A 27959-nucleotide genomic window follows, 5' to 3' on the forward strand; every position below is an offset into this window, starting at 1 on the left:
TTTGTTATTAATTTTTGTAATAATGGGTTGTTTTAAGGTCCATTGTAACATTGGTTAAGTTGGCTTTAGGTTAAAATGAGTTATATTTAAGTTATGAGTTTAAGGACTAAATTGTGAAAAGTTAAAGTATTAGAGGTAATTTTATAATTTTACATAAATATGAACTAGGGATTAAATTGAATACTAGAATTACTTAATTGAATGAAATTCTTTATTTAGACCAAGATAAAGCACAATAGGACAAATCGAGGAAAAGCTAAAGCTTCGGATTAGTTCAACTCTTCTTCTACGACCTTAGTTATCGAGGTAAGTTCATATGAACTATGATCGTATTAATGTTAGTTAAATTTATTATTTCCTATGTTGTGTAATATATATGAACTTGAAATTTTAAATGTATCAATGTACGAATAATTGACGGATAACGAATCCCGTTTGAACCTTAAGAATTTTTAGGATACGATAACATGTCATTAGGGATTTCATGTTTCGGGTGTTGGTCTTGAATGTCCTACCGATGGCTGAGGTCCTGCATTTATTGCAGATTCTTCACAGCTCGTACGATCAGGATCATGTAGCTTACATTCTGACCTACAGCTCGTGTGAGCAGACCCATTCCACAGCTCGTGTGAGCATTGATGTAAAGGAAAGGTTACAGTTATATGGAAAGGCACTCTATCTGTGAGCATTCCTGAGTATCCGATGTAATTCTAGATGGTTCAACAGGTAAGAAAAGGAAATAAAAAGGTACGTATGCAAATGAGATGAATCATGATCTTATGAAAACATTGATGAGTTAAATGGTGTGTTTATGTATGGAAATCTACTTATCTTATGGTTGAATTCATTTGTGTCATGGACAAGTTCACTAACTTGTGAGTTGATGATGTTGTATAGGTTTATACTAAGCTTATGGCATTGGTAATGATTTTTTGCTTAAACTATGAATTATGCTAATGAAATGGTAAGTTATGTTTAAGTTTGTACGAGCTTACAAAGCACTATTTGCTTACGTAGTTACTTTCCTTTGTTTTATAGACTATCGAAAACTCGATCGATTGGAAACTCATCAGAGACCTATCACACTATCCAGCAACCATTTCGGTAGTTTTTGAATATTTTGGCCAATGTTAATAATTGCATGTATAGGTCTTTTGTATTGGTAGTTCATGGATGTGAAATAAATGTTTTGGTATGCAAATGCTTTGGAGTTTAAGTTTGGTTTGATGAATTTTAATACCCTACCAAGTTATGTCATTTTGGTCTCTTTTAAGTGCTTGTATATATGGCTCTTTCGGTATGTATGTAATGGTTGGAAATGGTCTTTTGTGGTATCATGTAGTGGTTAAATGAACTAGGTTTGCATGCTTGGAATATGGTAATATTGGCTTGTTTTGGTAAATGATGTTTTGGTATAATTGTGCTGCCTTTGAATGGCATATTGGTTTGATGATTTGGGATGATTGAAATCGTATGTTAGGTGTGTGTGAATGATGTTATAAACTCCTTGAATGTATGCCCAAAATGGTATGGATGGCTAGGTATGATTTGACCTTGAAATGGCATGAATTTAGGGTCAAATTATGGATCAGATGCCCTGGGACACGGGCTATCACACAGCCGTGTGACACACACGACTTGGCGACACGATCATGTGTCATTTGAAATTTCTTTGTGTTTCAAGTCAGTAAGTTACATGGCCTGACACACGACCGTGTTTGACAACTTAGAGAGTTACATGGCTTGTGACACGGCGGTGTGACCTTACTTAGCGAGATACACAGGTGAGAACATGGGCTGGGACACGGCTGTGTGTCCCTTTGTTCTAATTTTACACAGCCTGGGTTATGTCACACGACCATGTGACCCCATTTTTCAATTTTTGCATCTTTTTCTTAAAACTTTTGAATTCTTCCAAATTAGTCTTGAATTGCTCCTAAACTATTTTTAGGGCCTCGAAGGTTCAATTGAGGGACCAAATATTTTCTAATTGATTAGTAATACTCTTTAACCCTAATTTGATGACAGAGACGAGTTAAGAGTGTTACATTTAGTGGTATCAGAGCTACGATTTAGTCAGTTCTCAGGCTAAACGTATCATGTATGGAGTCTAGAAATACATGCCATTATATAACTTGTGATAGTGTGATAGCTCCTGCCTTAAACTAAACTATGTTTCTGTATAAATAAAAGATGTCAACCAATCGAGCTGATTCTGATGAGGTAGAAAGTAATGCGCAAGCCTCCATACATGAAGCAGCTAGCAATGGGCCAGTAGCTGAAGGCCTGGGAACTGAGGCGAAAGAAGCCTTCTTCCAAATGATGTTAGAATGGTTCTCTGAGTTCGTTAGTACGAACTTGATGGCTCAACGACCTTCACCCCTTCCCCCACCCCAATCTGTCCCTATTATTCCCCAAGGTTTGGAGCAAGTACGGGTAAGTAAGCCTCCAGTTGATAATATTCATAAGTATGGGGCTGAGGAATGTCACAGTATAGCTGAAGACGACCCTGAAAAAGCTGAGTTATGTTAGAAAGCACTGTGAGGGTTTTTAATGAATTGTATTATACACCTGTTGAATGTTTAAAGTGTGCAGTATCTTTATTGAAAGACTCAGAGCATCAATGGTGGAATACTTTGATTGCTATGGTACCAAAGGACCGTGTGAATTGAGATTTCTTTCAAACAGAATTCAGGAAGAAATATGTTAGTCAACGTATCTTGACAAGAAACGAAAAGAATTTCTTGAATTGAAATAGGGTCGTATAACAGTACCCAAGTATGAAAGAGAATTTGTGCTACTCAGTAAATATGCTCGGGAATGTATACCATCCAAGGTTGTTATGTGTACCCAGTTTGAAGACGGTCTAAACGAAGATATCAAATTGTTAGTTGGGATTCTAGAGTTGAAAGAATTTGTGGTTTTGGTGGATTGAGCACATAAATCTGAAGAACCCAGTAAAGCTAAAATAAAGGTGGATTTTGAGGCTCGTGACATTGGTAAACAACCTATGGGAAAAATATTTTTATCTCCATCGAAGAAATCAAAGGAATTTTACAGTCTTACATCAGCTTCAGTGGGATTCTTGGGAAGAGATAAAGGGAAGCAACATTTGAGTTCGAGACCTCAAGTTACATCTATAGCTAGTGTGGGTAGTGTACGAAATAATAAACCTGAATGTCAACAATGCAATAGACGACATTTCAGGGAGTGCAGATTAAGAGATGGATCATGCTTTAAATGTGGTTCTTACTATCATTTCCTCAAAGACTACCTAAAAGATCTGATAAGGAGAAAGCTCAGAACACTCATCCAAGTAACACAGCTATGAGGGGAAGACTATCTAGAAATAGTGGAAATGCAAGTAATAGTCGAAGTGGAACGAAATATTCTACTGTTATATCTGAGGTACGAGCACCAGCTAGGGCTTATGCGATTCAATCTCGTGAGGAAGCTTTGGCACCTAATATGATTACTGATACATTTTCTATCTTTGATACTAGTGTTAATGCTTTGACTAACTCAGGGTCAACGTACTCATATGTATGCACAACTTTAGTGTCAAATAAGAAAATATCTAATGAGTCTACTGAATTTGTGATCAAAGTAACGAATCATTTAGGTCAGTATGTGTTAATTAATAAAGTCTATAAAAATTATCCTTTGATGATTCGAGATTAAAACTTTTCAGCTGATTTGATGCTATTACCATTTGCTGAATTTGATGTGACTCTGGGTATGGACTGGTTAACTCTGCATGATGCTGTTGTGAATTGTAGATGAAAGTAAATTGCGTTGAAATGTCAGAATGGTGAAATAATCCATCAAATAGATTTGATGGTACATATAATGTTATTTCAACTATGTCAGCAAATAAATATGTCAAAAAGGTTTGTGAGCCATACATAGCTTATATATTTGATTCTAAGGCTTCAAAATTGAAATTAGAGTCAGTTTCGACTATTTGTGAGTTTTCGACTGTATTTCTAGAAGAGTTACCAGGGTTACTGCCAGTCAGAGAGGTTGAATTTTCTATTGAGTTAGTACCAAGAACTTCTCCAATATCGATAGCTTCGTATAGAATGGCACCTACAGCATTAAAAAATTTGAAAGTACAGTTGCAAGAGTTGACAGACAGAGCCTTTGTTCGGCTTATTTTTCTCCCTAGGGAGCTCCTGTAGTGTTTGTCAAGAAAAATGGCGGGTCAATGCGGTTGTGTATCGACTATCGACAGCTTAACAAAGTCACGATCAAGAACAAGTATCCTTTTCCACGTATCGATGATTTGTTTGATCAGCTGAAAGGTGCAATAGTATTTTCAAAGATTGATCTCCGTTCTGGATATTAACAATTACGGGTTAAAGATTCGAACGTGCTGAAAACTACTTTTAGATACAGGTACGAACATTATGAATTTCTTGTTATGCCTTTTGGTTTGACCAATGCACCTGCTATGTTTATGGATTTGATGAACAAAATACTTCGACCTTATCTAGACAAATTTGTAGTTATGTTCGTCAATGATATTCTGATCTATTCTCGAGATGAAATTGAGCATGTACAACATTTGAGAATAATTTTATAGATTTTGCGCGATAAACAATTGTTTGCTAAATTTAGCAAGTGTGAGTTCTGGCTCTGAGAAGTTGGATTTTTGGGACACGTGGTATCGGTAGATGTTATTAGAGTTGATCCGAGTAAAATATCAGCTGTAGTGGACTGGAAGCCTCCGAGAAATGTTTCAGAAATCAGAAGTTTTCTAGGTCTAGCCAGGTATTATCGAAGATTTGTTAAAGGATTTTCGATGGTTGCTACGCCGTTGACGAAACTGCTTCAAAAAGATGTCAAGTTCGAATGGTCTAAAAAGTGTCAGCAAAGCTTTGATCAGTTGAAAGCATTGTTGACCGAAGCCCCTGTGTTGGTTTAGCCAGAGTCCGGTAAAGAATTTGTGATTTATAGCGCTGCTTCCTTAAATGGTTTGGGCTATGTTTTGATGCAAGAAGGAAAATTGGTAGCTTATGCTTCTCAACAGTTGAAACCGCACGAGAAAAATTACCCAATTCATGATTTAGAGCTTGCATCTATTGTATTTCCTTTAAAGATCTGGCGACACTAGTTGTATGGAGAAAAATGTCATATCTTTACGGATCACAAAAGCCTGAAGTATTTGATGTTGCAGAAAAAATTGAATTTAAGACGACACTGTTGGTTAGAGTTGTTAAAAAATTATGATTTGATCATCGACTATCATCCAAGAAAAGTTAATGTCGTTGTTGATGCTCTAAGTAGAAAGTCCTTATTTACTTTACGGCTTTGAACACTCAGTTGACGTTGATTGATGATGGTTCTATTATAGTCGAATTAAAATATTGACCGACGTTTCTACAACAAATTTGTGAAGCTTAAAAAAGTGACTCTAAGTTGATTGCTAAACGGGAACAGATTGAGTCAACACCTGATTCAAAATTTCATGTTAGTTCTGACGGTAGTTTGTATTTCAGAAACAGGATATGTATTCCGAGGAATTTTGATGTTATTCAAAAGATTTTACAAAAAGCTCACAATAGTAATTTATTGATTCATCCTGGTAGCAACAAAATGTACGATGATTTGGAACAAATGTATTGGTGGCCAGGTATGAAATGAGAGATTTCAAAGTTTGTATCGAAATGTTTGATCTATTTGCAAGTCAAAGATAGCACCAGGTACCTTCTGGACCTTTACAGCCTATAATGATTCTAGAGTGCAAATGGGAACTAGTTATGATGAATTTTGTATCGGGATTACCTTTGTCTCCGCGAAAGAAAGATGTTGTCTGGGTTATTTTGGATCGTTTAACTAAATCCGCACATTTCATTTCAGTACGTATGGATTACTCACTTAAGAAGTTGGCAGAATTGTACGTTTCTGAGATTGTTAGACTGCATGGTGTGCTGATGTCTATTATCTTTGATAGGAATCCATGATTTATTTCTTGATTTTGAAGTAAGTTACACGAAGCTGTAGGCACTCGATTGCATTTCAATACAACATTTCATCCACAGACCGATGGTCAATCTAAGCGAGTAATTCAGGTACTCGAAGATATGCTCTGTTGTTGTATTTAAGAGTTCGAAGGTAGCTGGAAGAAATTTCTTCCGTTGGTTGAATTTGTTTATAATAATAGTTATCAAATAAGCATTAAAATAACACTGTACGAAGCTTTTTATGGTCAAAAATGTTGAACTCTATTATACTGATCTAACATTAGAATTTATTTTTATATAAGTTTAAGTTATAAAAATTATATTATAAGCACAAATATGTATGAGTGGTATAGACGTAACGTAAAAGTGACATGGCATCCTACTGTGTAAACGGCCTCAATTTAAAACCCTAGTTGGGCTGGGAAATAAAAGAAAAAGAAGAAGCAGAGAAGAAGAAGAAGAAGAAGAAGAAAAAGAAGAAGAAGAAAATAATGATAATGATGATGAGGAGGAGGAGGAGGAAGAGGGGGAGGAGGAGGAGAAGAGAAAAAATTCTAAAATGGTTCAGCAGCAGCATGAGGTTGTAGAAGAACCATGCTCCTAGGGTATCGAAAAATGAGTTGCCACGAAGTTCAACGACTTCTAACCAAGTTAACTTGTCGAAAGTTGATTTCGGGACATACCCAAATAAAGAATTTGCTTTTAAAACAAGTGTCAATAAGTTAAATGACAGTTTTGGTAGAAACCCAGTGAGTTTGTTGTAACTCGGGGTCGAGTCTCTTTAAACTTGTAAGCGAGTTAAACAATTTCAGTAATTTCTCGAACAAATAATTATGAGAAAGGTTTAAGGTTTCAAGAGAGTTGTAACAGCCCGTTTTCAGTAGTGCCGAAAATAGTAGTTTTGGGACCACAATTCTAACGAGTGAATCTTATTTTAATATTTATTTAATGTCTATAAAATTATATTAAGGTCGTATTAAAATTTCGATAAGAAATTTTGATTTTTGAATGGTTAATTAAGTAAAAGGACTAAATCGTAAAATGTATAAAACTTGAATTCTATTAGTTAAAAGGGTTACATGGCTTTGGAAAGGAAAGTTAATGGACTTGAATGATAAATATACCAATTAAAGAATTAGTGGATGTTTATGGATAGGTTTTAATGAAATTTTTGGTTAATAATGAGGTTAAAATGGTGATTTAGAAATTAAACTTACAACAAAGGAAATTAAAGCATGTATTATATTTTATTTTTCATCTTTAACCGATTTTAAGGGGGGAAGAACTCCATTGTTTAGTGTTTGATTCGGCCAAGCTATTTCTTTGCATGGTATGTGTTTTTCAACTCGTTTTTAATGATTTTTATGTTTCTAAGTTCGTTTTAGCTTAATCTAGCTAGCCCGAGGGTTATTTTGCAAACCTTGAAATTGTAAATGTATCGATGTACGAATAATTGACAGATAACAAATCCGATTTGAACCTTAAGAATTCTTAGGATACGAATGATATGTCATTAGGGATTTCATGTTTCGAGTGTTGGTCTTGAATGTCCAACCGATGGTTAAGGTCCTACATTTGTTGCGGATTCTCCACAACTCGTGTGAGCAGCATCGTGTAGCTTACATTCTAACCCATAACTCGTATGAGCAGGCCTATTCTATAGCTCGTGTGAGCATTGATGTAAAGGAGAGGTTACGATTATATGGAAAGACACACTATGTGTGAGCATTCCCGAATATCCGATGTAATTCTAGATGGTTCAACGGGTAAGAAAAGGAAATAAAAAGGTACGTATGCAAATGAGATGAATCATGATCTTATGAAAACATTGATGAGTTAAATGATGTGTTTATGTATGGAAATCTACTTATCTTATGGTTGAATTCATTTGTGTCATGGACAAGTTCACTAACTTGTGAGTTGATGTTGTATAGGTTTATACTAAGCTTATGGCATTGGTAATGATTTTTTGCTTAAACTATGAATTGTGCTAATGAAATGGTAAGTTATGTTTAATTTTGTACAAGCTTACTAAGCACTGGTTGATTACATAGTTACTTTTCTTTGTTTTATAGACTATCGGAAGCTCGATTGGTTAGAAACTCGTCAGAGACCTATTACACTATCCAACAACCATTTCGGTAGTTTTTGAATATTTTGGCCAATGTTAATAATGGCATGTATAGGTCTTTTGTAATGGTAGTTCATGGATGTGAAATAGATGTTTTGGTATGCAAATGCTTTGGAGTTTAGGTTTGGTTTGATGAACTTTAATGCCCTACCAAGTTTTGTCATTTTGGTCTATTTTAAGTGCTTGTATATATGGCTCTTTTGGTATGTATGTGATGGTTTGGAAATGGTCTTTTGTCGTATCATGTAGTGGTTAAATGAACTAGGTTTGCATGCTTGGAATATGGTAATATTGGCTTGTTTTGGTAAATGATGTTTTGGTATAATTGCGGTGCCTTTGAATGGCATATTGGTTTGATGATTTGGGATGATTGAAATGGTACGTTAAATGTGTGTGAATGATGTTATAAACCCCTTGAATGTATGCCTAAATGGTATGGATGGCTAGGTATGATTTGGCCTTGAAATGGCATGAATTTAGGGTCAAATTATGGATCACACGGCCTGGGACACGGGCTGTCACACGACCATGTGACACACATGGTCTGGAGACACGATCGTATGTCATTTGAAATTTCTTAGTGTTTCAAGTCAGTGAGTTACACGACCTAGCACATGGTCGTGTGACCCTATTCAGTGAGATACATGGGTGAGAACACGACCTGGGACACGATCATGTATCCCTTTGTTCGAATGTTACACGGCCTGGGTTATGTCACATGGCCTGGCCACACAGCCGTGTGACCCCTGTTTTTCAATTTTTGCATATTTTTCTTAAAAATTCTGAATTCTTTCAAATTAGTCCTGAGTAGCTCCTAAACTATTTTTAGGGCCTCGAAGGCTCAATTTGGGGACCAAATGCGTATGTTTGATATGTTTTGAATGAGATTAATTTATTTTATGTTATAACGATAAATGTTTTTCGATTGATCGGTAATGCTCCATAATACTAATCTGACGACAGAGACGAGTTAGGGGTGTTACAAGATTTGAGAGCCGTGACTGAATTAGGAATTGAGAAAAGAAAAGAAAAAGGTTGTGGATCGCGGCGATGGCGAAGAGGCAAGCTTGACAAAGAACAACTCCGGAGATGAGAACGGTCGAGAGATTTTCTTCGCCATATCCAACCAAATGCACCATCTCATCTCTTCTTAGGTCATCTTTATTTCTTCTTCTTCTTCTTCTTCTTCTTCTTCTTCTTCTTCTTCTTCTTCGTACCAGATACTTTGGGCTTAGAATCTACTATGGTTTAGGGATAAAACGGTGTTATTGTTATTATTGTTGTTTCCATTTTCTTTTTCTGTATGGGGTTTTTGTTTTCTTTATTACCTTTTGTCTTAAAACTTTTTTATCAGCTTACTGCCATGGTGATGTTTTGTAGGTATCTAATTGTGAGTCTTTTGTTAGGTACATATGGTTTGTATTGAAAAATAACTCACTTGTCAGCTAATGCATCTTGTTGGTTATACCCATGTGAGGTTTAGACCCACAATAGTTAATGGATGATGATGATGTTTAAAGTTGACAATCATCTCTCTTTCGTGGAAAATGGAAACTGCATCTTTTCTTTTTTTAAAGTTGAACATATCCGTGTTAGTGAAGAAGAAGCAGATCACCACATTTGAAAATAGAGATTGTTAGGATGGAGAAGAAGAAACATAAACATATTGGGCAATTTACGCAAAAAGTAAAAATATTGAGTCATTTATTAAAAAACGGAAAAGGAAGGACAAAAAAATAGTCACTCAACTTTGTCTCGTCCAGTGTAGCAAGTTAACTAGCCACATCAACTAGTTAACTAGCCACGTCAGCAATCCCACTAAGCCTATGACAGAAAATGCTAATCGGTGATTGATTTGTCACTTTTCGATAACGTTAGTAATTGATTTTTTTGTTTTCAAAAGTTAAGTGGCTGAATTAAAATCAAAGTGATTGTTTTGTCCGCTGCATCAAAGTTGAATGACTGTTGGTGTAATTTACCCTATATTTATAAAAATTTGTGGCAAAAAAATATAAACATAACTTATTTACGCATCCATGTTATATATTATAAAATACCTAACATAAGAAATTACATATAATTAAACTCTATCAACCAAAAACGTCAAGGAAATTACAATTCTTTGTAATTACAAGATAATGTAATTATTACCCTAGTAATTACACTTTCATCTAATTACCATGTGATGCCCAATCGGACCCTTAATGATTTAATAACAAAAATCATAGTTTATAACATAATTAGAATATTTTAAAGTTAGAAACTAATTTAGAAAAAGGGTGCAATTAACTCCAAAATAAAATATTTGTATTTTTATGAAAATAATAATTTAAATAAATCTAAATAAACCAATATAATGAGAATAGCAAAATTTGAAGTTCATATTACTAACTAAACTATATTTGAATAACTATGATATTGATACCATGAATGAGTCCAATCCAATCCAAACCCAACCAAACTTATCAAAAATTTTTAAGGAACATATCAACATTTTTAATTATAAGTGGTACAATTTATTCGTAACGTACCAACAGATCTTTAGCATATTGGCAAGTTTCTTAGCATTGTTTGTGTCACATTTAAGATTTTGAATTCAATCCCTCACATCCTCATCACCCTTAACCCCAATCACTATGAAAAAAGCAGTGCATAATTTTTTTTTTTAAATCAAAGTTATCTACTTTAGATTTAAAACTATATGATTCTTTAATATTTCCTAATCTATCATTAATTCCCAAATCCCTATCTAATTAAATCCGCTGATAAAGACATTACATGTCTAAATCCACGACTTCTAATATCAATACCAGTTAAACTAATACTCTAATTGATAAAAACTATTTAAATTGATGCTGAGGAGAATATAGAACTTATGGTATGCATATCTATGCATCCTAACCTACTTCACCCAAGCCTGTATTTAAACCAGGATTTGTATGGAAGCACTAACATCTTTTATCAAACACACATTTAAAACATTTACATTTGTATCAAACAGCTCATGATAAGCTTAAACTTTCATCATTTCTGTCAAAAGTAAATTTGAGATATGGAACAAGGTTTCAGTAAAAGTAACAACATATATCTAATAGTTGACACATTCAGCACATATAAATACCTTACGGGAGAAATCACACATATTGTAGCCTTCTAAACAGCATCCACCATATCTCTCTTCCAACATTTAAGCAAATCATTCAAACAAAACCAACTCCATAACCCTATATTTTATCGATATCTTCGTCTTCGAACTCAATGTAATCATCTGCACCTCCTTCATCTTCCTCATCGACAATACCTTCATTAAGACGAGTGTTCTCTGGAAGCTCACCGTATGCCTTTAAGAGCCTTGCTTCATCGGGCATGTACTTAAGGATCACATCAGCCTTGTCATCCTGATAGTCGCGAAGCCCGACAAGAATTATATCACCAGCTGCAATCCAAACCTTCTTGTGCATCTTTCCTCGGATATGGCAAAGGCGCTTAGTACCATCTATGCACATGGCTTCACACCGGCCATTGCCTAGCATACGAAGCACTTGGGCATACTCTTGCCCGTCTTCCTTGAACACAAGTTCACGCTTCTCATCGTCAGCTTCATTCTTTCCTCTCTTCCTGTTCTTTCCTCCCTTTCCCTTGTTCTTCGGCATGGTTTCTTCTAGCTATACTGTGCCAAAAGCCCAAAAAGAAAAAAAACAAGTCATTTTACAAGCGCCAAAAAGCACAACACCATCACAATGGAAGATATTGACATCAACATATCATGCTCGAAACAAACGAGATATTTTAATAATTCTGACATCATGATAAAAATTAAACGAGGTTGGTCACTAAAAATTGGGGGAAATTGTATATTCTATTTAATAGGAGATAAACAAAAAAAGGGAATTAGGGAAAATTAATCCAGTAAATATAAAACTTATGAAAAGTTAGGAGTTGGAATCAGACTTGATAAACTCACATATAATCAAGAAATTAAACAGAAACTCAATCATCATGACACAACCGTTAAATGATAAACTTTCAGAAAGCAACAAAAAGGAAAATTCAAGATCAAATTACTGCAATTGATTAATGAAATTTTGAAGCAAAAAAAAAAAAAAGAGAAAATACATGAATACCTTTCTGGCAGCAGCGTAAAAGACTAAAGAGAAGAAGAAGAAGAAGATAAATAGAAATTGTGAGAAAGGAATTTGATTCGTTGTCTACAAATTCCAAAAAGTCCAAACCCTAGCTTAAGAATTCCGCTAACATATGGCTATCACGTTCAAGACTCAAAACTTGGGCTTGGGTAATTGATTTGAGCCGGCCCGAGTTTTGTGCGTCTCTCTCTGTATCCCTCTAAATCTATATCATGGGTTTTCTTCTTGCCCATCCATGAATATTATCAATGTTTTTAAAATTAGATTGTGTTAGAAAAAAGTGGATTTGGAAGATAGAGGGGAAAATAAATTTAGACGAAAAATAAAACTTTAATTTTTTTTTTCAAAATAAGATTTTGATTGTGATATCTAAAATAATAAATACTTAATCAAAATTGTACATTTTCAATTCGTCTAGGATGAATGCTTCGACTAAGTAGTCTTCTCCGCTATCCTCAAGTTCGAGTGTGGGCTTGCTTCGAATCAAAAAAATTTTCACAAAAATGATCAGTAGGGTAATTTCGCTATTTCTCTAAACTTTCGGGTCAAATTGTAAATCAGAGAAATATCTTTAAAAATTTTCTAAAATAATAACCCAATGTTCTCTTTTACAGGGAGAGTTTAAAGAGTTTAACTATGATTAAACTTAATCACTTTAATATTAAATCTTATTAAAATAATAGAATGTATTAAAAATTTAATATTAAGATAACTACTTTATATTAAATTAATAAAATACTATTAAGATAAGTATTAAATTAAATTTAATATTAAACTATCAAAATAATATTATTTTTGGAACAGCTAATCTTAAATCAAATTCTCTAGTAGAGTTCCAATAGTAGTGGAACTCTTCCACTACTCCACCACCGAAAACCAACCGTTGTGTCCAATGATACAGGTGCAACACCCTTACGACACCCGAGCCGATTCAGTTGTTGCCGGTTTGGTACAGGTCAATGACAACCCGACCGGTCCGATCTAGCATTTTGTTGGACCGTCGGTCCTGTTTCACATGTCGGACCCAGTTCAACCATTTTTTGGGTCTTAGTCTCGATTTTGGGCTCCCAGATCCAATTTACGATCTCATGCCCAATTTACGATCTCAGGTCCAATTTTCAAGTTCAATTATTCATTGGGCCAATTATCTGACTTGAAAATTAATTTCCAAAAATATCATATTAATTTTAATTAATTTGATTAATTTAACTTTACTTGATCAAAATTAATTTATCCAAAAATCACTTAGATTTTCCAAATTAATTTTTCAAGAAAATTTTTCGATCAAATTCTCTAATTGAACAATTCTGAAGACCACCTAATTTAATTTTACATTGAATAAATCAACTCAATTAAATTATTTCCAAAGTAGTAGAATTTTCTTCTAATTCTAATATAGTCTGATCGAGCTTTTGTTGAGCTAGTGAAGGGACCAACCGGACATATACAATTAGGCTCTAATAATTGCAATTATGTTCCGAAGCATCGTCCAATAATTTGTAATTATTTAATCATGGAGTCAGTCCACAAAAAGTACCATGATTGAAAACTTCTTATTGTATACTCTTTACAAAAATAATTCATCCAATTGTTTTATCCAATGACCTCTTCATGATTGCGTTACCCTCATATGATATCTTTGATTCATTTGAGTTAAACCCGTTCACTCAATACAATCTTATTTTATCTCATTGTCACCATTGTGTCTTTTTAATGATTAATATGATCACCGTCAATAAATGACTATGATAAATTGCTCGCGTTCCATATTTATCATTCCACATAATGTCAATGAGAGAATATCATTAACTCTTTAATTGAGCTATGAATTCCACTATTTCTAGTAAAGCCAATGCACACACAAGCCATGTACCCAACATACCGGCTATGGGTTCGATCATCTTTAGAGCATAAGTCTCCACTTATATCAAATCACATGAGCTGCATACACATGGTCAGTGACTAACTCGGGATTTAGGTAAATCACACCATGAACATCACAAGTGAATTAATTCACAAACGGATTCCGAATTAATTCATCTTGGGTCCAGTCCAATATTTCTACTCGTGGAGTCAACTGCTCCGATTGCCAAGACTAGTCATCTCCCCAAATGGAATTGTAGACAACATAATGATCCTTCTCAATACTTGAATCAAATGCTCACTTTGATTCTTTTATGAGATTACGGACTCATTCAGATTATCTGCTGAAGTAAGTTGTCTTTCTCGTAATGTAAACATCCTTACAATGTCACTTATCTTCAGTTTGAACTTAGACAATCGATAAGCTAATATTTGCTTGTCATAATTTCGCTATGCATGAAAATATAAAAAGACATAAATACAAAAGACATAATAGTGAAATGTGAAATTAACTTTATTTATTTATTCATCATTCAAATAAATAAATAAAAACAGTTACATGTTTACTATAATACGAGCACATTTTCCAACAGATCGGTGGTTGAATCGATCAAATCATCGATTTATTGGTCCAATTGGTTCAGCTAATTCAAGCAGTCCAATTAAAAATTATTAAAAATTACTAAAAGTTTCAAAAAAAATTCGATTCAATCGTCAATTTAACCAATTTGTATCAATTATCAATTTAATCGATTCAAAGCCGTCTCCAAACTGATACCCTAACCATTTTCCAATCCAACCAAACAACATTCAATACACCATAGAATGAAAAAAAGTTAAAAGGCCTTTAACTGTGTTTGCAATTCTTTTTCTTCTCACGCACTATTGATAACAACAAATCATTATCACCACACATCACAATAAGTAACACTTTTGCAATTCCAAACCAGATAATTTCTTGGGAAGGTAAATACTCAACTAATGAACAATAACTTGGATTCAAATTTTAGATTTTGACACTTTAAAATTTTAGATTTGAATTTTATCTTATTAAGTGATGTGTAAACTTTATCTATATTTATTTCTAACTTTAAATTTGTATTATCTAGAATTATTTTGATGTAGATTATGCCTCTTATAAAAAGATATAAAATATGACATGAGAAAAAGAATACAAAAACTGGGTTTTTTTAATCAAAATAATATAAAAAATTAATAATGAAAATAGTATGGGTTGTAGGTTATTTACGAAAATAAGATATTTTTTACAGTGTTTCTAGGTGTTACTAATGTATCAAGTGGCACCACCCTAAACTCCACACACTCATCTGTTAATCATTATCAGGAGAATGTTTTTTTAAGTGGTGCTGCAAATATGTCGGACGATGCCAAAAAATATACGAGCATTTTCTCTAAATATCAAATAGATATCATATAGGAAAAAAAAACATCATTTTTTAAAGTTGCAACACTAGTTTAAACTTTTTTTAAAAAAAATTGTTGTTATATAAAAAAAAAAGCCAATCACTATAGAAACTAAAATTGGGCTTTCACTAATTCAACATGGTTACTCGCAGTGTGCGCAAAGCCTCTTTTACCAAGCAACAAATAAGGTAACTCAAGGTACATGTAACAACACTATACCTGAAGGTGAAATGTGTCTTTGGGAAGAGCAATGACTTTCTTGTGCCAATCAACTTAACTAGTGGGATGCGTCCGCGCAAATTTTTTTAAAAAAATTCAAATTTGATGTTGCCTGACACCTTAGTAGCACCACTTTAAAAACATGATTTTTTTTTCTTCTCATATGGTATTTATTTGGTATTTAGGAAAAATATTCATATATTTTTTTTATTTCGTCTAACATATTGGTGACACAATTTAAAAGAATATTTTTCTTTCAACAATGTTTAACAGATAAGTGTGTGGAATTTAAAGTAGTGCAACTTGATAAGTTGGCGATACCTAATAACACTGTAAAAATGACCCATATTTATAATTAATCTACAACTTTTATTATTTTCGTAATTATTTTAATTAAAACTCACTAGAACTATATTAATATATAAACATTTTAACATTTATGTAATATAAAATTTTAAGTTATATAAATATATAATATAATTTAAACACCATTATTATTAAATAAATATGCAACTACTATAAAAATCAAAAATAAATTGGAAGGCTAAATAAGATATGTCGATTTTTTTATTTGAATTTTTTAGGTTTTTTTAATTTAAAGAAATAGATCGTTTTTGGAGAGAACTTTCCACCAACATTCATTTTTTTAAACGTTGGCAATGGTAAAATTTTTGAAGGGCCCAACGGTAATTTTTTTCCTATAATACTAGGTCATTTTTTATTCTTTTCACTCAAATTCAACTCTCTCAATTCTTTCTAAACTCTTAACTCTCTTTATTCTCTCAATTTTCTCAAGTTTTGTTCTAATTTTTCCGATACGTTTGTTTAAAAATATTATAGTTTTTATTTAATTATTTTGTATATTATTTTTTATTAAATTATCACAAATGGTAACCTCTTTGATTCGTTTCGATGACAAGCACATTTTCATCACTCAAGCGATAATGGTAAGACAAAAATTTAAATTTTATTATTTTTAATTGAAAAAAATTAAAGTATTTTATTTTTTAAAATATTTTAAATTAAATTTTTTTGTAGATATAAATAGGTGGATGATCATGTTTTGGAAGGGTTCATACATAACCTGTCAAAGAGCCTAGATACTGAAATTCGTGTTACTTGCAAGACGAGGGATTCTTTCATGTGTCCCGTATGCTCGGGGGCTACAAACTCAATCCTACACTCATCAGCGCATTGGTGGAAAGATGGAGGCCCGAGACACACACTCTCTATATTCCATGCGGTGAGTGTACAATCACACTTGAGGACATAACTTTACAACTCGGTTTACTGGTGAATGAGTCAATCGTCACGAGGTCAGTGGTCGTTCCCGGTAAAGAGAACCTTTTCGAGGCATTTTTGAGGAATGTGCTGAATAAGTTTTATGGTGGTTGGATAAATATGAAGCTCAAAAGCTACATACGTTTGGAAGAAATAATAGAAAGAAATTGTATTTAATTCAATTCTAAGTGTTTTTTTCATGCACCGAATACAAGGTATTTATATATTTTTCACATGCTAAATTTAGCATGATTCATCCTAAGAATATATCAACTAAAAATTAGATTTTTTCTATTTATAGAATTTGAGAACTTCAAAATATGATTTAATTAGCCACTAATTTTGCAATGTTTTTAATTTCGCCAATTTTTTGCTTCTCATTCTAATTTAACTCATTTTGCTTGATTTTGAATTTTATCACTCCAATTTCATCCCTTATAAGATTTAAGCAAGAAATCATAAGTTTAGTAGTATTATATTAAAAAATTAACTAAAAATAGATTCATTAAAAGCATAAAATTAACTTGTTATCAGTTTCAGTTCCAACATTAGCCGCAACGGGGGCTGAAAATAGACCAACTCCGTCAGCCTCGACAAACTCGACATATAACTCCATTACAACATTTTCGCTTGAACAGTACGATGATATGACCGCCTCCAGCTCGAGCTCGCCTTTCACATCAAATAGCTCCAACTTAAAGGGGTCAACTAATGTCAGATATCTACATTGCAAGCTCAAAATTCTTCCCCGACTCGAACCCCCGACTTTTCTCCTTATTCTAGTCCATAGCTCACGCAATTGAATGGTACGTTTGAATGTCAATTCCATGGTTTGTGCTCCTTCAAATACGACCCCGAATTCTGTATTATAGATTTGATCGCTATAGTAAATGACAGATTTCACCCGTTGTCTCATTTCAATTTAAAATGAATTGGATATTTAGAACCAAAAAAATCTTCAGACGGTTATCCAAAAAAATACAGACGGCTCGTAACTCAACTATTTGATGTTTGATATAAATTTGTTGCGTGCCTAAGTTCTAAATATTTAGGTGATTTAATAAGAAAATAGAACAAGGAGAGAGGTAATTAGTGGCTCAAAATACATTTATGATGAAGCGCTTTCGTCGAATAATAGTAATGAAACGCTATTTGGTGCTAAAAAACGTGTTTCGCAAATCACTAATTGAAATTAGACGTGTGCTTCAGAGGGCATTCAGTGCATCAAAACATGTTTTAGATTTTATTTGGGATTCCCGGGGTTAGGTACTTTTTTTCCAGACTTCATGAAAATGTTAGAGAAAACTCGTCTAGCTGGGCGAGCTTCCTTGCTAACATGGTAGGAAAGTACGCCCAGCTATATGCTCTTTCCTCTAAAACAATGGAAAACGTGTCCAGCTTGGTGCGCTTTTTTGCCCTGTCAGCAGGGAAGCTTACCCAGCTGGACGAATTTTCTTTAACATTTTCATAAAGTCTGGAAAAAAGAGTATTACTGACCCCGGTAAATTTTTGGCAGATTTGAAGCACATTTTGAAGATATTCGATGAAAACGCTAGTCTTGCAACGTGTTTTCGACCATGAGATTTTTTCCTTTCAATCTCACCCTTCCCCCACGCTTATAAAAGAAGGCTCCCCCTCCGTACTACATTATCCCAAAAACATCATCTCTCTTGGCTTCCATCCCTCCACTTTACAATATTTCTCTCTTTTTGTTTTCTTCCCCGCTTCAGTGTTAAAAATTTTCGTCGTTAGTATAATTTTTGGTTCAAGGTAGTCTTGAGTCATCGGTGATGCAATATTATTCTGAGACACACACATTTCATATATCCTGTCGAGATGAGACTATTACCTTAGAAACCTATCTTATGGAAGTCAGGTTTCGGGGTTACTTTGCATTGTACGGTCACATGTGGAAGTCTATGTAGAGGTCTCAATCGACGGTCATTATGCGGCCATAGATTGGGGTATAATGGGGGAGCCAGTTATCGGTCGTTATGCGGTCATGAGCTTAAAATTTTTGGATACCCAGAAATGTTGTCTTTTAAATATCATACATAAGTTTGAGGTCATAATCATAGGGAAAAATTGTAGGGCTTTCTGCTATAATTGGCGTAATTTTTTTCTCCATTTCCACGCAACCGATATCTTTAACATTCCTTCTTATTCGAAGGTCGGCACTACCGTAGATGTAGGAAGACTCTTAGACGGGGAACAATTGTTTTGGTGGAGTAAAGGTGATGCTCCTTTTCGGGTGACAACGATTGTCGTTATTAAACAACATATTAATAACTACAACCGCTGTCGCGTCCACCCGAGTTTGACCACTACTTTCGTTGAAACATCCACTCTCCTCCTGAGAGCCCTATTGTGTCCACCTCTGTGTCAGCCTTCGGATAAGAATGAAAGGTTAAAGATACCGGCTACTTGGAAATTGAGAAAACAATTACATTGATTACACCAAAAAGCCCTTCGTTTTTTCCCTATGATTATGGCCTCCATCTTATGTATGACATATATAAAGCATCATTTGCGGGTATCTAAAAAGCTTTAACTTGTGACCACAAAACGATTGTCAACTGTCCCCCAATTATACTCGAACTCATGACCGCATCATGGCCGCAGACTAGGAACTCCACTCAGACTTCGACTCATGATTGTATCAAACACTGTCACCCCGAAACCTGATTTCCATAGGATGAGTTTCTAAGGTAATGGTCCTATCCCGACATAACATATGAAATGTATGTGTTATGAGTTGTGTTAACGCATCATCGACCCCTCAAATCTACCAATAAACTTTCATGGTTTCACCCTTAAAACCCTAAGTCTTAAAAAAACCCTAACCTTTACAAAAATAAAAAATCTAACCCTAACCTTAAAAAATCCAAGAAAAAATGTGTGTAACACCCCCAACCCGTATCCCTCGTCGGAATTGGGTTACGGAGCATTACTGGAATTTACAGATCAAACAGACAAAAATTTCAAACATTTCATATCATCAAAACAAGTCATCAAAGCATCATTTTAATCCAAATTATAAACATATCAAATCCAATTCAATTTTGCCTAGTTCATGAGCACTTAAGCATAGAATTAAATTCACATGCACCTATCTAGATATAGTTCAATTTATCATGCCATAATATGGCTTCAAAAACAAACACATATTTATATGTATAAAACCAACCAAAATTAAACTTATAACCTCATTTACAATCAAACCACAAAATAACTATTATTTAGACACCCTAGGTACATGCCAACATAAAGGATAAATATCACCACATTTGAGTTCGGGATCATTGTTGGATGCTGAATCGGCGATCAAAAGTTAAGTACCTAACTTGTGCAAGGGAAACAAAACCGTATGCTGAGTATAAATTCAATGGTATTTCTATAATCCGAATATTTAAAGATAAGAAATTACAAATATACAATTGAATTATAAACACATATTAATATTTAATTATTACAACAACCATATCATATTTCATTTGTTTCACAAATATCTTAATTCTCATACTTGTTATATAAATAACTTTTCACAATTTATTTCACATTTCATTATACAATTGCAATATCCATTCCATAGTCATTTCATGAGTATATAACTCATATATTCTATATATTTGCAACATATTTCACATTCTATTTTCAATCCACTATTTCACTTCCATTTCTCATACTGTACCATTTCAATATCAATAATAAAACTTTATTATTCATTTACCCCTATTAACACGATTAGGACTCGAACGGATACACGGATCTAACCAAAACATAGCAGTTTGGCACCCAGTGCCTCATTGGATAATTCGAAGTAATAAATTGACACCCAGTGCCTCATCGACTCGAAGTCGAAGAAATCCCTAAACTCTTCCAATCCTATGGCATGCCATCTATATTCGACTCAACCTAATACATTTAATAAGGTTTCAATTTCACAATTCAATAACAATCAATATCAAATATCAATTTTCCATAAAATCACATATATAATGAATTCAATTCAATTAAATATCAAAATTTCATATACTCACCTCAACTACTTACCATAAATAATAAATATAAATACACAATTAATAACTAGTTTCAGATTATAGAAATACAAATCAGAAATTCTGAGCTATTCCCCGTCGACTTTATCTTTCTCCTTTTTAGTCGAGGGTTCCGGTACGACGTTAGCTATGGAATTAAAACAATTAAAATTTATCAATACAATACAATTTAAATTTCATATTGAATATTTCAACTTTTTAGTCAACATTTCTCTAAATTCTAATTTAGTCCCTAAACCGAGACTAATTTTACTTATTCACAATCAATTTTATATTTTTATTCAATTTCCACTTTAAACTAGATTTAACTCTCTAATTTCACTTAAATCCCTAAATTTTAAAATTTTCACAATTTAGTCCCTATTACTCAAAATTTACAATTTGTTCTACAAGTTAATCCTTTTCATTTCTAGCTTAAAATCTATCAATTTAGTCTCTAATACTAAAATTATTCAACATTAAAAACATTTAAAAACTCAATAATTTCTAAAATTTTGACATGGGTCGGGTAGTATTTAACACTGGGGTTCAAAAAACATAAAAATTATAAGAAAAATAGATTAAATTGACTAACCAATTGAATTTGGAACTTTTAAAACCCTAAGGCCCTTCGTTGTTTCTTTCTCCTTTTTCTTTTCTTTTCTTTTTTCCCGTTTTGCTTCTCTGTTTCGTTTCTACCTTTCTATTTCTTTTTCTTTCTTTCTTTTAATATTATTATTATTATTATTATTATTATTATTATTATACTTAATAATATTATATATGTTAAATTCACATATATTTAACTTATGCCACCTCACCTAAAGAACAATGGCATAATTGCTTATTTAGTCTCTTTTAATTTTTCTTTAATTTATAATTCAATTTTCACCCTATATGCAATTTAGTCCTTATACATAATTACTCTTAATTTATGTAAATTTACCCAACCAAAACCTGATTAACTACACAACTAGCTTCGTAAATATTTTTAATAAATATTTACGAGTCTAATTTACGGGAACGGAGTTCCGAAAATGCACTTGTTATAATTTGATTCTTTTTAATTAATTAACCATCGAAACGTTAAAATTTCTTAACGAAGCTTTAATACCACCTTAATGACACTCCGTAAAAATTTAGAAAAATATTTACGGCTCAGTTTATAAAAACAAGATCCCGATACCTTATTTTTTAAAACCACTTGAAAATAAATCACTTATATAACATAAATTATCAAATCAAAAATCTTTTTAAAAATCACATTTAACTCACTCGTCAAATTTAGTAGCCCCAAAACTATTGTTTTCGATACCACTAAAAAACGAACTGTTACAATGTTAAAGTAGTCCAACTTCAAAAACAACCTATTTTCTTAAAATTTAAAAAAAGAAATTTAAAAGACCGAATAGAAAAAGAAAGTCGGCAGGAAAATTGACTAAAAAAAATTAAACTATTTTAGTAAATATAAAATTTAAAAAGTTTGTATAATAATATAATAATAAACACTAGGAAATGATATTTAATTGAAAAATACAAAATTTATAATTGACATGAGACATCACTGTCCCAATAAATTAAACAGGACCTCGTGTTTAAAGCACCGCCAATCCTTTTAGCTCTTACATCTTCATTTTTCTGAATGTCTTTTTGGTATTTCATGTAGGTTTTCAATAATCTCTTTTTTTCAGTTTTTTAGGATGCAATGTATTTTATTATTATATTCAATATTTTAATATTTTAATTTTGCGAATTAAACGAATTAAAGTTTCCTTTATCATTGAGGCTTCAAAATTATTTTTAAATTCAAACTATATTTTTAATTTATGATTTCAAGCCAAAAAAACTTTTTCAAATTAAATTATGTTTTTAAATTGCGACTTAAACTCAAATAAAATATTTTGACTTCTGGCATTTTTGTATAAATGCTTTTAATTGAAATTACTTTAATTATTTTATTAAAAATCTAACATTTTTATCTTATAATATTATGTCTAAATAGATATTTTATTATCTCAAAAATATTTTTGACAACAATACTTAAAATTATCAATTTTTTTTCATAACTTGCCCTAAGATTTTAAAATAATTGAAGTTGTTTATAAGTGAAATAATATGTTTGAAATTTATTACAAATTTTAAAGGAAAAAAATAAATTAATTTCTAGCTTAATATATTATTTGGTATTTGAGTTTAACAAAAATTTTAATCTGATACATATGTTTTTTGTCTGATATATTTATTTGACAAATTTATAAGGGATTAGGAATTATTTTTAAAAATCATAATTAATCAATAATATTAACAACTAAATTTTATTAAATTAACCTTAGAATTTTAAAAACTCACAACCATTAAATTATATTTAATAAATTAAATAAATTTATAAATAAAATTAAATTTATTCTATTGATAAAATCATAAAAATTTAAAATTTAATAATTTTAAGATTTAAACCAATTTTAAAACTTAAAAAGTTAAAATTTTGATTTGATGACGTTATAAAAGAGAGAAAAGAACATAAAAAGAAGAAAGCACATGGAGTGTCTGATGAGTACATCGACGCACGTGCCGATAAGGCAAGGGACAAGCCTCACTTTCTGTATGGTTCTTGAATTTCATTTCCCAGAGTCGAGGGAGACAAAACGCTATATTAATACTCTCTTTCCTTTTTGTACGAAAACCCATTCAAAGTACACATATCCCCTCTCCTATAACTCTGGATTCATCACTCTCCCTCTTTTTTTATCATTCTAACAATCCCTTCTTCCTTCCAACTTAAAAAGAAACACTCTGGGTTTTGATCCTTGTTGGTTTTGTTGATCTGGGTATAATCGAAAATTTGTTGGGGGGTGGTGAGTGGGGATGAGGAAGAGGGAAAGGGAGAATCCGTGTGGGATATGCGGCCACTATCACAAGTACGAAGAAGAGGAAGTTTGTGGGATATGTGGCCATAGAATTCCCCTCTCTTCTGACAAATCATCGCTTCAAGTCAGCGCTTTTCCCTCCCTCATCTTGCCTGGCTTTCTTTATTTGGGTAGCTATGATAACGCCTCTCGCTCTGAGCTTCTAAAGTCTCAGGGAATTACTCATGTCCTTAATGTAGGCCCCTTCTTCTCCTTTCATTAATGTTTATGTTTGCTTGTAGTATTACTATCAGCTTATGGTTTTTATATTTAAATTATGGATTTTGTGATCCAATGTAGTTTGGAAAAGTTGACTTATGATTGTTCTCTAATTCATATAAAAAGGGTAAATTAGGAATAGATTTTAGTGCTGTATGTTTAAGGTTTTTCTGCTGCTGTTTTTGTATAATGTTAATGGGATTTCTGCATTCCAAGTATTTGGCATCGGGAGTAGGAAATTAGTGACTGACTTAGTTCCTTTTGCCTTTGCTTGTTTCCAAGTATAGAAAGGGTGGCTTTGCTTAGCATGAAGAATGGAAGGGAGTGAGAATGGAGAATTTTGTTAAATAAATGATAAACATTCATAACCACTTTCCTAGTTTATAGCTTAACCAAAGCTTAATGGAGGAGGATCTTGTAACTACATTGATCTAAAAAATTCCTATGTCAGTTGTACTACCTATTATGGAAGTCTTATGATTATCTGCATGCTTAGTGGTGTGAATGAAAGATTAGTTACAGCTTTGGGAATAGTGTGAAGTTAATAGGTGTACTATCCAGTTTTAATGAATTTTCCTTGAGACTCTACTTTAGGCTTTTACCTTTCGGGTAAACTTACTGTTGAGTTAAACCGGATATCTAGGATAAATAATGGGTAATATTCATTGGTGCTTTCTACTTGCGGATGAGTCTGAGACCACTATTATTGATCTTAAGCTGGAAACATGGGGAAGAAGTTTAATATAAAATGTGTGATATTAACGAGGCAACACCAGAGCAGGATTTGAGGGTGCAATTTATCAAACTTAGAACTAGAAATAATGGTAAGATTTGATAGTCAAATGGTCCTAAGAGCAGTTCTGTTGATCTTTTAGTCCTTAGCCTTTGAAAGGAGAACCTGAGGGTTCGTCACAAAATGAAGTTTTAAGATTTTCGTAGTGTTTAATGGAGAATTATACAACATTAAACCTTGCATGGTACTGGATCACATGCATCATTATTGAGAAAGATGTACTGAGCTACTTTTTCACTATAGTAAAGGGATGTCCTTTCGATAGTAAATTACAATTCTATACACAGCCATCATACATATAGAATCAGAAGGTGGCTAAACATAGCAGCCAATGAATAGCTTCTTTTTTAGATTTACACAATATCCAAACCCATGTATTCTGTTTGCCATTTGCAAGGGCAAAAAGTGGAATTTTATAGGAATGAGGTCAAAGCTGTAAGAACACTTCTGTTTCAAAGAATGGTATTAGGGATGAGGAGAAAATGGAATTGGGGACTGTCTCCACAGGATATGCTTTTGATATTGGAAATCATAACCGTTGAACTAAGTTGATAGTAATACTCTAACCACCTTCCAATTCCATCAGTGAGGGAATTGGAAGGATCGTTTTGGCAGGTGGTAAGGTCAATGGTGTCAAGATCCATTCTTTTTCAGTTTTCATTGTACAGTTTGTTCTCTTTGTTTGATGTTGCATCTGCTTAAATACAAATTAATGGCTATCATGCATCTAATTTGTAGCTTACACTTATGGCATATTCTTATATTATTTACAACATCTCTTTGCAGACTGTACCTGCTTGCCAAAATCTCTACAAGAATTCCTTTACCTATCACTGCCTGCAAGATGGCAAAATTTTACTGTTTGATGATGCAATACAATTTTTAGGTGCGGAATGTTTGTGTTGTATTATCAAGTTTCAGTTTACAGTCAAAAGGTTAATTTTGGTATCACCTCTTTTGTGCATGACTTTGGTATTCCCTCTTTGATGCATCAAACATTTTTTCCTTTGCAAATTTCAAGAGGTTGATCTGAGCAGAACTAAATATATATGCTTCCTAGGAGCTCTGCATGTTCACAAATTTGAAACCTTGCTGAAATATTTTCTTTACATCTCAATCACTTTTTCCAATTTCATAATCTTGTGTGATTTGCTCTGCTCATGATGCCCTTTCATTAACCTAGTTAAAAATGGAAGTTGGAGAGTTTTGCTTGCAGATACACGAAGTAAATAATGTTTGGTAGTTGCATTGTAGTAGCTCAGACACTTCGAGTTGACGTGTTGCATAGTTTTATATTCTCATCGGTATATTATGACATGTGGTTTCATTTCTGCAGAGCAATGTGAGAGGGATAAGGCTCGAGTCCTTGTTCACTGCATGTCAGGAAAAAATAGGTTGATTTTTATTTTACTGCTCCATTGTTTTGTTATCCAAGTAATGCACACTAAAACAAACATGAGCATGTTGAAGCAGTGTTTTCGTCTTTCTCTTTTATCTTATATTATACAAGAAAGAAAATTCAAATTTGAATGCTGAAAATAGGATTTTGCATATAAACTACGGTGGAAGAACCTAGTTGGACCTCACCTCTGAATCTTTCTCTATAAGATGCCTTACACCCAGGTGTGTTTTTGCAAATAGGAGATTACCTGCTTTGTATGTGTGTAATACCTCCTTTTTCTTTTAATTGGAGAAGGAGGATCGACTAGCATTGAGGCAAAAATGCTCAGGTGTGTTTACGCTTATTTAAATGGAACAAATTGCTAGTGAGGATGATTATATTCTTTCTAACAGGTCACCAGCTATTGTAGTAGCTTTCTTGATGAAATCTAAAGGATGGAGGCTTCTACAAAGCTACCAGTGGGTGAAAGAACGGAGACCATCTGTTGATATAGGTCAAGGTATTTACTAGCTTTGACTTAGGTTACCTAATATTTATGGAAGCCATTTTATGTTGTTACCTTAGCTGATTGAATTCATTCGCTTAATTTAAAACTTACGAATGCCACTTGGTATTATTTGGAAGAGGAAAAGGTCTAATGCTGCTGCCATCACTATGTTCTTGGTTTCCAGTCCGAATTTGTTAGATCGTGTGCAAAGGGTCGATGCTTATGTTTCCTAGTGTTTGTGTTTAACTTCCATTTGGGAGAGGATGTGGAGGTAGAAATGCTTTATTCACGAGTAATCATGTATAATGTATTTGTGTAAAAAGTAGCAAATGTTGCAAATTTCAGTATTATTGAAATTTAGTTTAGATATTATACACTTTTGAGGCCGCTGTCCGGGGATATAGGAAATTCGCACTTCAAAACTTGCGTAAATGATTGCATGACTCAAGCTAAACTTTAGGTCCAGTAGACATGATAGTTTGTGATGTTTATTCAGATGTGATTTTTCCGTTGTTAATTTTTGATATATTATTTTGTACTATCTTCTGATTGTCATTTGCTGTTTGGTGACTGGTAGCCGTCTACCAGCAATTGCAGGAATATGAGCAAAAGCTCTATGGATCATCAAATAGTAGTAATCTTGCTCTGCTTTCCTTCCAACCTGGTGGAGCTCCACTCAACTTCGGCTTCTCAGAGGTAAAGGATCCAGTTCCGGTTCCTATTCCTGCTTTCAGCAATCTCGGCGGTGCATCTATATTTGCCCATCTGCCACCACAGGAGTTCACGTTTGGAGCCGGTCAGACCCAAAAAAATCTCTCTGAAAACCTAGCCAACCCTAGTGGCAGTGATATTCCAATGGATAACACTTAAAATGGCTTTAAATTACTAGTAAATCTTTAAGTTTTCTGGCTTGTTAGATTTGGCGAGTTGGTACCTTCTTTCTCTGGGTGCCATTGAATGTTAATGAAGCCCACACTTATGGCTCGTCCCAAATTTCATATACAAAGATAACGTCCATCCATGCATCCATACTAATTCTTTTTCTTCTTCATTTCCAGATTAGAAGTACATTCTTTTATGAAGCA

At 33.2% G+C, this 27959-nt stretch overlaps 2 protein-coding genes across 3 annotated transcripts; one reads left to right on the forward strand and one right to left on the reverse strand.

The window, feature by feature from the left end:
- Positions 1-11084: 11084 nt before the first annotated feature.
- On the reverse strand, positions 11085-12386 carry LOC105802648 (eukaryotic translation initiation factor 1A). 2 transcript variants are annotated; one of them, XM_012634429.2, is made up of 2 exons: positions 12222-12386; positions 11085-11767 (listed from the first exon to the last, which is right to left on the reverse strand). In XM_012634429.2, exon 2 carries the CDS (start codon positions 11748-11750, stop codon positions 11322-11324), a length of 429 nt encoding a protein of 142 aa, XP_012489883.1. In that variant the 5' UTR covers positions 11751-11767; positions 12222-12386; the 3' UTR covers positions 11085-11321. The 2 variants fall into 2 exon arrangements, with proteins under 2 accessions (XP_012489883.1, XP_012489873.1); XM_012634419.2 differs by having other exon boundaries at positions 11085-11762; positions 12222-12371.
- An 11291-nt stretch (positions 12387-23677) lies between these two features.
- On the forward strand, positions 23678-27909 carry LOC105802644 (protein-tyrosine-phosphatase IBR5). The gene is made up of 5 exons (XM_012634410.2): positions 23678-24169; positions 25772-25871; positions 26322-26379; positions 26780-26886; positions 27452-27909. The coding sequence occupies exons 1-5, from the start codon at positions 23933-23935 to the stop codon at positions 27742-27744; spliced, it is 795 nt and encodes a 264-aa protein (XP_012489864.1). The 5' UTR covers positions 23678-23932; the 3' UTR covers positions 27745-27909.
- The last annotated feature ends 50 nt before the right edge of the window (positions 27910-27959 follow it).

This window comes from Gossypium raimondii, chromosome 7, assembly GCF_025698545.1.
Source record: "Gossypium raimondii isolate GPD5lz chromosome 7, ASM2569854v1, whole genome shotgun sequence".
Taxonomy (NCBI): domain Eukaryota; kingdom Viridiplantae; phylum Streptophyta; class Magnoliopsida; order Malvales; family Malvaceae; genus Gossypium; species Gossypium raimondii.

Coding starts and splice junctions, on each gene's coding strand:
- LOC105802648 (XM_012634429.2), bottom strand. CDS start 11,750: ATGCCGAAGAACAAGGGAAAGGGAGGAAAGAACAGGAAGAGAGGAAAG.
- LOC105802644 (XM_012634410.2), top strand. CDS start 23,933: ATGAGGAAGAGGGAAAGGGAGAATCCGTGTGGGATATGCGGCCACTAT. Junction 25,872..26,321: donor TGATGCAATACAATTTTTAG/GTGCGGAATGTT, acceptor TCATTTCTGCAG/AGCAATGTGAGAGGGATAAG. Junction 26,887..27,451: donor ATCTGTTGATATAGGTCAAG/GTATTTACTAGC, acceptor GGTGACTGGTAG/CCGTCTACCAGCAATTGCAG.